We start from the raw sequence: 11,314 nt of genomic DNA, 5'->3' as shown, positions 1-11,314 counted from the left end.
TCACTAGGGTGCCTCGGCAAATCTTGAGGACACAACTTTAATTGGTAATGTTAAGAATAGAGAATCAGAGCTAAGCTTGGTCTCTCACTTCCTTGAGGGTAATTTGCCTCTCCTTTCAAGGAAGTATCCTAGATGTCCGTGAACGGGTTACCCCTGCTACTAGGACCCCTCGGGAGTACGATCTAGAGATAATCCCTCTACGAGGCTAACAAATTTCCACACAATCAACTGATATGCGATTAAGACAAAGCATAAGAGATCATCCAATGAGTATAAACATAAATACGAGTTTTACATCAAACCGAGCTGCAACTACTCTCTAGTCCTAGAACAAGGAATCTACTCCATGATTGCCAGAAAAATTCCCGAAGACATAATGTAGATAGACATACAATTTTCAAACACGAAGAAAGAAAGAAAAGATGTGCTTATCCAATGATGACGAGTGACCTTCGGATCCGATTCTCTGCTCCTAGAGTCGATGTGATGATGGAAGATCGCTGGACGGAGGTCCAAGATGGCATGGGATGACACCAAGATGTTTCTCTAACTGACGGCTCGTTTCCTCTCGCGGCCTCCCTGGAGACAAAGGGTTAAAACCCTTATATAGGCTAGGGCACGACTACGGCGGCATGGCCGTGCCAATTTGGCACAGTAGTTCCCTTTCCCTTCTCTGATCGCGCTGCACGACCGTGCCAATTGGCACGGTCGTGTGGTGTCTGGGCTCGGCTCCTGGGGCACGACCGTGCAAGGACGCACGACCGAGCACTTCCTGGTCTCGGTCAAGGGGTGGCTCGGCCGCGCAGGGTTGCGCGGTTGTGTGTTGATCTGCCTCGGTCTCGGCTGCACGACCGTGCACTTCTCCTCATCGGTCTTGTCATTCGGCCGTGCGAGATCGCACGACCATGTTCTTTGGCTTGCTCCGGTGCGTCGATAATCGTCGTTTTCGCTCCGAAAGTTGTCCCTTTCAACATAAAATCAAACAAAGAGCAGATATCCGAACAAAAGTATATATATAATAAGTACAAGATGAAAGAGGCGATCATGCAACGAATATGTATGCATAAAGTAAGTAAATGTGCGTTAAAACATGTGTAAATGATCATAATATTTGCACATATCAATCTTCACTTATTAACATACTAAATATCGAACTGCAAAGTCTGTAATAATCTTCATCCTACTATTCCATTAATAGGAGCGCTTTGTGTCTTGATACAGTTCCTCGTAAGTATCCTGTGAATTATTATTGATATGCTTCTCAGAGTAGTTTTATGGTTAGGATATAACTACCAAACTTCAAGGACAACCCTTAATTTATTGACTAGAAGACAATACCTCCCTTGATGGAATTGATACTGCTAATTCCAAAACCACGAGGGCAACTAGTATCTGTCTCCATCATGACCTAATAATGATGTGATACTAAGGAAAAAATCAAACGCCGGATTTGTCACAAAGACAATCCACGACATTTAAGCATTTCACTTTTTCATCCTTAAACTGTTGCAATCTTAAGTGGGCACTCACAGAATGCATGACAATTGACATCTAGCTCAAAGGCAATAGCAGAGTGACTACAAATGACGAGAATCAATATAGCTAGTACATAAAAGTTGAGCAGTCCTAGAATCACATCTAGACCTCTGCAAAGTCAAGGAAGAACCCTGGATTGTGATTATTCTAATAATTATTAATCAAAAATGATTTCAGCATCCAGGATCACTAACAGACCACAATATTCAAGGACAACAATAAGTACATGGTAATATTGTTAAAAGAAGAATAGAAAGAAGAAAAAAATATGAGAGTAATAATTAATCTTATTATTCATTGATATTTGTTCTCAAGATAATATAATATATAGGGTTTAAACAAGTCCTCGGTCAATTAATCAATTAATAAATAACAGAATAATTCTAAAAATTATTCTGACAATTATTTTAATAATTATAATTGAATTATTAGAATAATCCAAAAATTAATTTGATTTGATTTGATAATTTGATCCGGTCAATTTTGATAATTTTCTTTTATCTCTTTTACCCTCGACAAACTTAACGGGAGATCTTTGACGTTGAGTTTGCTTGCTAACTTGTTGAAACATTGTCTGAATAATGGCTTAGTAAAGATATCAGCAATTTGATTTTCAGCAGAGATATAAGAGACGGATAATTGTTGAGTTGTCACACGTTCATAAATAAAATGAAAATTAATCTCCACATGTTTTGTACGAGCATGAAAGATTAGATTTGCTGTGAGATATGTTGCTCCAATATTGTCGCACCAAATGTTTGGTGCAATATTTGATGCAAGATGAAGTTCAGAGAGAAGTGATTGAAGCCAAATAATTTCAGACGTTGTATTTTGCTATAGCTTTATATTCTGCCTCAGTACTTGAACGAGATACCGTAGGTTGCTTCTTCGAATTTCATGAGATAAGATTTCGTCCAAGAAATATTGCATATCCACTATCAGAGCGTCTATCTTCAGGAGAACTTGCCCAATCCGCATCACATAGGCATGTAAATCTCAAGACAATTGACGATATAAAAGAAGACAATGTAGAATAGTACCTTTGAGATAGCGAAATATTCTTTTTACATTATCCCAATTTTGTTCAGTTGGAGCATGCATGAATTGACAAGCACGATTTACTGTAAAAGTAATATCAGGTTGTGTGATAGTGACATATTGTAAGGCTCCAACAATGCTTCGATAAATCTGTGGATCAGATGGAATAGGAGAGGATGAAGATGGAGAATTGTTTATAGCAATTGGTGTAGAGACCGGACGTGCTCCTTCCATTTTGGCTCTTTGAAGAAGTCCAGTAATGTATTTGCTCTGAGAGAGAAGATAGTCATACTCATGTGGAATAAGCTCAATACCAAGAAAAAAACGAGCAATGCCCAAATCTTGGGTAGGAAATTCTTGATTGAGAAGACTTAATAAAGTTATGATACCCTTGTGATCATTACTGGTTATCAGGATATCATCCACATAAATAAGAAAAAATATCATTGACCAATCATTATATTTGTGAAATAGAGACGAGTCAGTCTTTGATCCAGAAAATCCTTGAGCTTGTAACCAATTGGATAGTCGATGAAACCATGCATGAGGAGCTTGTCGAAGACCATATAAGGATTTCTTAAATTGGAAAATAGAATTATTAGAATAATCCTAAAACTAATTTGATTTGATGATTTGATCCGGTCAATTCTGGTAATTTTCTTTTATCTCTTTTAAATACTACACTAATACTAATCGCTTTGATATTCCATATCAATCATTACTGGTCCCTGTTTAAGACAAATTACAGACGATGATCCAACTCATTAAGAAAGCAATCTAGAAAAATAAACAAAAGCATTTCCCATTTACACTCATGTCTATGTCAATCCGATTAACCACATTTACAAACTCTGAAGTCCATATTATCAGATTCACAAACCATAAATCATCAAGTCTATCAATATCCCCTAGACAATATCAACAACTTCTTAATTACAAAACTATAGAATTAAACATCCACTAATAAACCATCAAAAGCAATATTTCACAAAATCTCTAAATTTCAATTCATCCTCGACATCAATATCTAAATCGTTCATTAATACCATTATACAATGTATGTTTTAGGTCACCCCAACGAATCAGTTGGCAGTAATTCAGATAAGAAGTTTAAATTCAATACCACCAATATTTGACCTAAAGTAACAAATGGTGAACCATTGGCTTGTACTGTATCGACTACATTTTTTTTTTTTTCCTATTAAAAGTATGTCAAGTGCTCATGCTATATGCATGCTAGACAAAAGTTGCATGTCATCCTTAAGAATGAATTCTAATCCCACAAGAACTATTAAACTTCATAAGAAGTCTAAAAGAGAAAAAAAACCAGATATATAAGGTCATTGCTTTCACTTCTCCCTAACCTATCTAATGCAGTCATTCGCATTCATCAAATTAACTATTTTTAACCAAATCTATTATTTATTCAGATGCTATATTAAACATAAACAGCATATAACCAAGATAAATTTCCTTCATCATTACAGCAAGACATACATGAAATGTAGTTAACAATTAGTAGATCCTTTCTCTTATATATGGAAAATCAAGATATTATGTAGGCATGTAACACATATGATCCATTTGTCTGATAATTAATGCACTTCAAACAACTATTTCCATCAAAGGACTGCGTAATAAACTAATCCCTTGTAAATAGTCCGAGGTACACTCCGAGGTCATCGATCAAATTTGTAAGTCTACGCGCAACACGTATCCATCCATGAATGCAATCAGAAGAAGAAATGAGGAGCTAACCCTTTAGCTATCTCACTTACGACAACTACTTTGATCCTACTTGCAACATTGTTGATCTCCATCTCACTTACTGCAATCTCCATTCGACCGTGCAATTAGCTTGCAACATTGTCCTGATGTCAGTGTATCCTCAAAAACTGTCAATGACTAATAATTTATTGAAGATATCTATATGTTTTCAGACATGGAACCACAATGGCTAGTTCACAAAGATGACAATGATATCAACAATACTGCTAGAGGAATAAAGTTATTTTTGAGATTAATTAAAAACCAGACAATATAATTTGATTAATGAATATTGGAATCTACCTTATGTTCTCATTGTCATTGATTTTGACTTAATCGACTTAAATGTTTACCATGTTTTGCTTGCAAATGTATCATTTGATCTCCAATAGGTTGTTGATAGACCCGACCCCTCATCCTAACTTGGTATCAATTGGCGCCAAAGAAGAATCAATATTCTCAGCCTTAAGTTCGCGTTTTAATTTAATGTATCAATTGGTCGCTTTCATGGTCGACCCCAACCATGATTGCTAATAGGGTTCACTCACTAAGTGTCATTGTGCTAAAACTAACTCAGCGAGTAATTAATAGATAGGTATAGAACTATCTACACAATCTAACTAAATTGGAGAGCATCAAACCAACCATATCTTAATTTCTACCACATTCAACTTGTCTAATAGTAATTTAAACAAGTAACGAACACAAAAGATAAGATAATCACTAGAGGTATACCTTACTTTCCTATAGCTCAGAGATGTCCTTCGGCTTGTCTTGTCCCAAAACTCAAAAAGTCATATCGAGAGAACAAACCATGAAATTCGAAACAAAAAAAAATAGGTTTCACAACCTGGACTCTGATACTAATAAAATTATCATGCCCCAAAGGTATAATTGTCCAACGAAACTAACAGTACACCCTAGTGACAATATATGATACAACATGCAATATAACAAATATGACTTTCTGCAGCACATCATCAACGACACACAATTAGTGCATGCCGTTAATAATAATTTTTATGGCGCACCCAATTATATGCGCTACAGATAGTATAATGTTTATATAAACGTCGTATAGAAAAAGTATATTGCTAATAAACTTTTCTACGACGTGCAAAGTATACCGTTAAAACTTAATATTAACGACATGTGAAGTGCACTGTTAATTTTATTATACTTATATAAATGGTAGCATGTAAAAAGTCAATAAATATTATTTATAAAAAATATTAACAGCATGCTTTGGACACTGTTAATATTATTATTATTATTTTTTTAATCCCTAAAACTTTTGTTCCCACCTCGCAACGAATCCTTAGCCAAATTCATTCTGCCAAATCCCTAAAGCCACCTCGCGACTCCCTCTTCACCAAAATTTTTACGCGACAAACCTTAATCCCTCTTCACCAAAACCCTTCCTCTTTGCCCGAAACCTTCCCCTCTGTCGAAACCTTCTGTGCTCTACCTCTGTAATCCACCTTCATCTCTACGGTGCTCCTCCTTCCTCGCTCTCATAGTTGCCCTAAGTCGCCGCAGGATAACTACACTCTCGCACTTCGATCCTTATGTTCTTCAGTGCCTAGCGATGTGAGTCCTCATCGACAGTCTCTTCGAAAAAAAGGATTTTGATTGGATAAAAAAATGTTCCTTTTACCCTTGATTTCTTTTGCAAGGAGGTTGATTACCAAACGCAACAATGTATCATGGATGGGGAACTCCGGTTTGAGGGATGGCCTCTCCGATCAATCGTATGGGAGGAGTCTCAGTAGTGGATTCTATGATGTTGGAGACATCATCAAGCTTACCTTCCCCCTTTCCTTCTCCATGACCATGCTCAGTTGGAGCATTATTGAGTACAATGCCAAATATGAATCCATCGAAATATGAATCCATCGAAGGTCTCCACCAAGTCAAGGAGGTCATAAGGTGGGGCATCAATTACATACTGAAAACCTTCAATTCTTTTGCAGACACCACTAATAACATCATTGTAGAGGTAAAGGAAAGCAAAAAAAAAAAAAAAGACAGTTTTTATAGAAAGAAACCCTAAATGGTGCTCTTAAATATTTAGTTTTTGCAGGTTGGGCAAGGTTTAGCTTCAAGTGGATCTAAGATAAATGACCACTACTGTTGGATGAGGCTAGAGGACATTGATTATCGATGCTGGTTGCCATCTGCTGGGTTAGGTGCTCCAACCTCGCCACAGAGGCTGCTGTTGTTGCGCTGCAGCTTCCATTGTCTTCAAAGACGACAAGGCCAACTCCCACAAGCTCGTCCATGGCGCTTCCACTCTTTGGAAGTTTGCCTCTAAAGACATCAAGCACAAAAATGTATATATTGGACAATGGGATGCCACCTCCTACAATTAGACTAGTTTAATTGCTTCTTTGAAATGAATTCAATTCCACTTCAATACATATTCATCAACTTACAATGAGATATTCACTATTCCTTGGATTCTTTTATGTGGTAGTTTGTTCTCTTAGACAAACTTATGATATTAATGTTATAGTTAAAGGAATGTGAGATTGTCTTCAATTCATAGGCATCTTTTAGTTGAAAAGATGGAAGTATGCATGCAAAAAATTCACAAAGAATTGGAAGTAGAATCTTAGATGTGCCCAAATTGTATCGATATTTATGTGGTAATGTCTTTATGTTTGAGATGATTGCTAGAACAATGATGTTTGTGATATTAGAAATACAATGTGTTGAAAAAGAATGAGGCAATTAGCAATGTGGTTGAGGGTTGTTTGTCATGCTCTAGGGTTTGTAGATGGTTAAAAGGAGATTTTCAAGAAGTGATACATGGAAAATGTACAAAAAGGGAAAAAAGAGAGGATATTTTCAAGTGTTACTGTAGTATCTTGTCACAATTTTGTAAATATTTTAAATAGAATTTGGTGCATCTATTTTAAATTTTTTGTAATACAATGTGCTACATTAGAGTTTTAGCTATGTTTGTGCTGTTTTTTCTCATCTAATCATAGTAGTATCTACTTTGCTCGTCAACCAACATTTTATGTTATGACCAAATTACTATTTTGTATGTGTTACTTGATTCTTTTTATATAATTAATGTTCACAATATTCTTTCTATATAATGCTCACAATATGTAGACATAGACGTAGGGTTGTTTAATCTCTGAACTATAAATTATTTTTAGGATAAAAATATTTGATGCTTTGTTTCCTTCATTATGTCTTGATTCTCTTTGTATAGTTGGCAATTTCTATGCTTCTCTTTGTATAACTACTTTTGAGATTCTAACTTTGTTATGTAAGTACATCTAGTAAATATTCACATTTGCAAGACATGATATATTACTAGTTTGGGTTAAAGACAAGTGCTTCCCTTTAATTTTCAATCTAGCTAATTCAGATTCTTTACACTCCTGTCAATATGTTACACTTTACTTACAATCCAGGAGATTGAATGAACAAAGTGCCTCCTCACAAAGAAATTTTGCACTAGGAGTAAAATATCAAATATGAAGTTAAGTATCCTCTCTTCTTTTCATTCTATTTCTTGCTTATTTATTCTCTTCACTAGGCCTTGCTGAATAGTACTTTTCTTTGTATCTCATGGGTGACTAGGTTGCAGAAGTAGATCCCTGAAAAGAAAAGGTACAAAAGGAGAACAAAAATGTGGAGAAGCTGAAGGGAGAGATCAATGAGAAAGTCCAAGATAAGATAAAGGCTAATATGAAAGTTTTGAGAATGACACGAACATTGATGGCTAGTGGAACGCTATTGGATGCATATTAGATTGAAGCAATGTTGGAACAATATTGATAGTGAAATCTTTGATTGTTAGTGATTCATGATTTTTTGATTTAGAGAAATTTGTGAGCTTTGTAAAAGAATTATTAGATGAATAAAAATTATGTATTCATATTTTGACTATATTTTATAATATTTTTATTTCTATTTTAAGTAATGGATGATTATAATAATATCTAAATTTTAAATTTAGAATATATGTAATAAATAAATATTAGTGATAATTATATGATATTTTAACTGCAGCATGTATCATGGGCTATAAATGCCCTTAACCGCAATGTGCAGTACACACTGCAAATGCTCTTAAGCGTAGCATGCAACCAGTGTTACGAATGTTGTTAACCATAGCGTGGGGCGCATTGTGAAAGTTATCAATTGCTCTTAACTGCAACACATGCCACATGTTGTCGATTGTTCTTAACTGCAACACGTGGCATGCACTGCGAATGCTTAACTATAGCACATGGTGTGTGCTGTCGATGTCTTATGACTTTTAATAACTTATAATTGTGTAGCGTGTAATGCACGATGTGAATAGTATAATCGCGCACTGTGAAAGTTATATTTATTGTTGTGATGGTATGAGTCCATAACACGGACATAAATAAACAGCGAAAGATAGAATATAGAGACAACAATAAAGAGAGATTTACACAATCCTCACACAACATAAAAAATATAAATGACTGCATGTCAGCATGGCTTAACACAACAAATATTACAACTGAATTAAAGTACACTATAAGACTAAAATCCACAAATAAACTCAAGTGCAAATATAAAGTACCAAAACATAATGTGGAAAAATGAAATATCGAGTGTGATGTGGGATTGACAGCCAAGATCTCTGAGCGGCATAATACATTCTCTATCTATTAACCTAAAAGACAAAGGAAAAGTAAGGGATAGTGAGTACAACAACTCAATGGGTATAAGAAGATAGTGCATATACTAAATATGAGGAGATCAAAGGATACAAGCTTAGGTAAAATACTTACTATAAAAGTAAGAATGTCGATATAATCGTCTGCTAATGAAAAGCATAACCAACAATAAAATGCTCCATTAACCTGCTTAACCAAGTATAACTAATAGATCGAGAGTACATACCATACATCCAAACCTACATAAATAAACACATAATCATCATATAGCAAACATATAACCAGTCCTGACTAGTGCAACAATATTCGATCATGAATGGGTCTTGTGGATAGTCAGGATATATAAATAGTCATTGTCCATGAGAGAACGTTTTACCACGGATGGTCCTATGGGCGGATAGAATGAGGTAGCTATCTAGCTTCTCAACCACTGACTACGGGAGAATGCTCTACTACGATAGTCCCGTGGGCAGTCAGGGTATGTCAATAGTAACTATTTACGGGAGAACGCTCTACTAGGGATGGTCCCATGGATAGTCTGGGTATGTCAACAGGCACTATCTATGAGAGAATGCTCTACCATGGATGGTCTCTTGGGCAGATATATGCATTATGATTGCTGATGACTCTCTCAGCCATAAATGGGAGACAATAGTGACAGGATATATTAATTGTCACTAACGACTCTCTCAACCATGAATGGGAGACAATGGTCGTTAGGATATAACAATGTAATGATAAATAAAAAGTCAATAATCACATCCAATATAACCCTCTAGAATCATATCTCGATCTAACTTTACTAGTGTATAGACATGAGCCTAAAGAACACACAACGGTCTAATAGGATACTGGATATCCTATAATATGGTATGATCTTACTAAATTATAGGCTTGCACCTAAATAACAACCAAGAATCTAATAGAATACTCGATATTCTATACTACAGTATAATCATACTAAAGTATAGGCCTGAGCCTATGTAGCAACCAAGGGTTTAATAGGATACTCGATATCCTATAATACAGTATGTTAGAACTAATACACAGACATGAATAAATATTAAGCTAGTAACCTAGTTCAATATTTTATAGCTATGTTGAGGTATAGTACCACTAGCATAAAAGGACAAACATAAATGACCATAAATAGCATGAACAATAATGAGACTACATGAATATCAAATGGATCAAAACATAAGCTCAAGTAATAAAAGATTAAGCTCAAGAAGTAACAGAGTAGATATCAAGGTAAAATAATGACTACTCAATCAATACAAATAATAGAATCATGCACTAAGGTCAAAGATATAAAAAAGACAAGAAGAAACTATCCACCTCAAATGTAGCTCGTGCTAAAGTAATCTCACGTCAAGACGCTCATCTCGAATCAAAGTCTTGAAATCAAAGAATGTACAGTTTAGCTAATCTCTTATACAACATCTAGCTAAACAAAATCTCAAACTAATTAGGGAAACCCCTAAATAAAATGATCATTAATTAATTCTAATTAATGATTAACTTCAATTAAATCTCCATTTCCTTGATCAATTAGTTAACATACAACCCAATCTCTTTTCGATTAAGAAAACCCCTAATTTAATTGATTAACCATGATTCACCAAATCCATTGATTGAATTAGATTTAACCCAACATCATCAACTCATTAATTGATCCATGTAAAAGTCCATTTACTAATAAGTCAACTCTTACTTTAATCAATTCTACAGCCATGTAATAAACCGATCAATTAGATTTGTCACTAGCTTTGTTCACATCATTAATCACTTAATCAACCTATTCAACCATTACCAATTAATAAAGGTATGAAATCAATAATTATTAATTAATTACATATCACTATTAACCACTTATTAATTAACCTATTAATTCAATCAAACTCTTTATAAATTAAACATATAGATTAATATCATGATCAATTGCTAACCAACCCAAATCTGATAATTACTCTAATCATTGATCAACTTAGGGTTAACCATACTATCAAACCTAATTAATCCATCCTATTAATTAGATTAGGTTTAACTCACATCAACCATAATCTTTACCCTTACTGTTAACATATGTTTTCAATTCAATGAAACCTAACTCATCCTCTCACTGTTAACTAGTGTTGCTCAACCTAAAGCACCCATAAATTCTGAATTCATGTAGTGAGATTGATGATTGTTAACAAGTTAATTCATCAGTTAGTTAACTATCATCACATATCAATTATAGTTAATTGAATATAGAGCATAACTTACCCAAATTCGAAGTGATGGATGATGGTATAAGC

General features: G+C 34.8%; 1 protein-coding gene across 1 annotated transcript in view; it reads left to right on the top strand.

Moving 5' to 3' along the window:
• The first annotated feature begins 6,504 nt into the window (after window positions 1–6,504).
• Window positions 6,505–11,314, top strand: part of LOC122029175 (F-box/LRR-repeat protein At3g48880-like) — a 78,004-nt gene continuing 73,194 nt past the window's right edge. Inside the window, exon 1 of the mRNA XM_042588117.1 lies at window positions 6,505–6,643. Within this exon, the coding sequence (XP_042444051.1) occupies window positions 6,505–6,643 (139 nt within the window). The remainder of the gene's footprint in view (window positions 6,644–11,314) is intronic.

The sequence above is a fragment of the Zingiber officinale genome, chromosome 10B (genome assembly GCF_018446385.1).
Source record: "Zingiber officinale cultivar Zhangliang chromosome 10B, Zo_v1.1, whole genome shotgun sequence".
Classification (NCBI taxonomy): domain Eukaryota; kingdom Viridiplantae; phylum Streptophyta; class Magnoliopsida; order Zingiberales; family Zingiberaceae; genus Zingiber; species Zingiber officinale.
The sequence above is the reverse complement of the archived record's forward strand: the minus strand, read 5'-3'. Positions and strand labels throughout refer to the sequence as shown.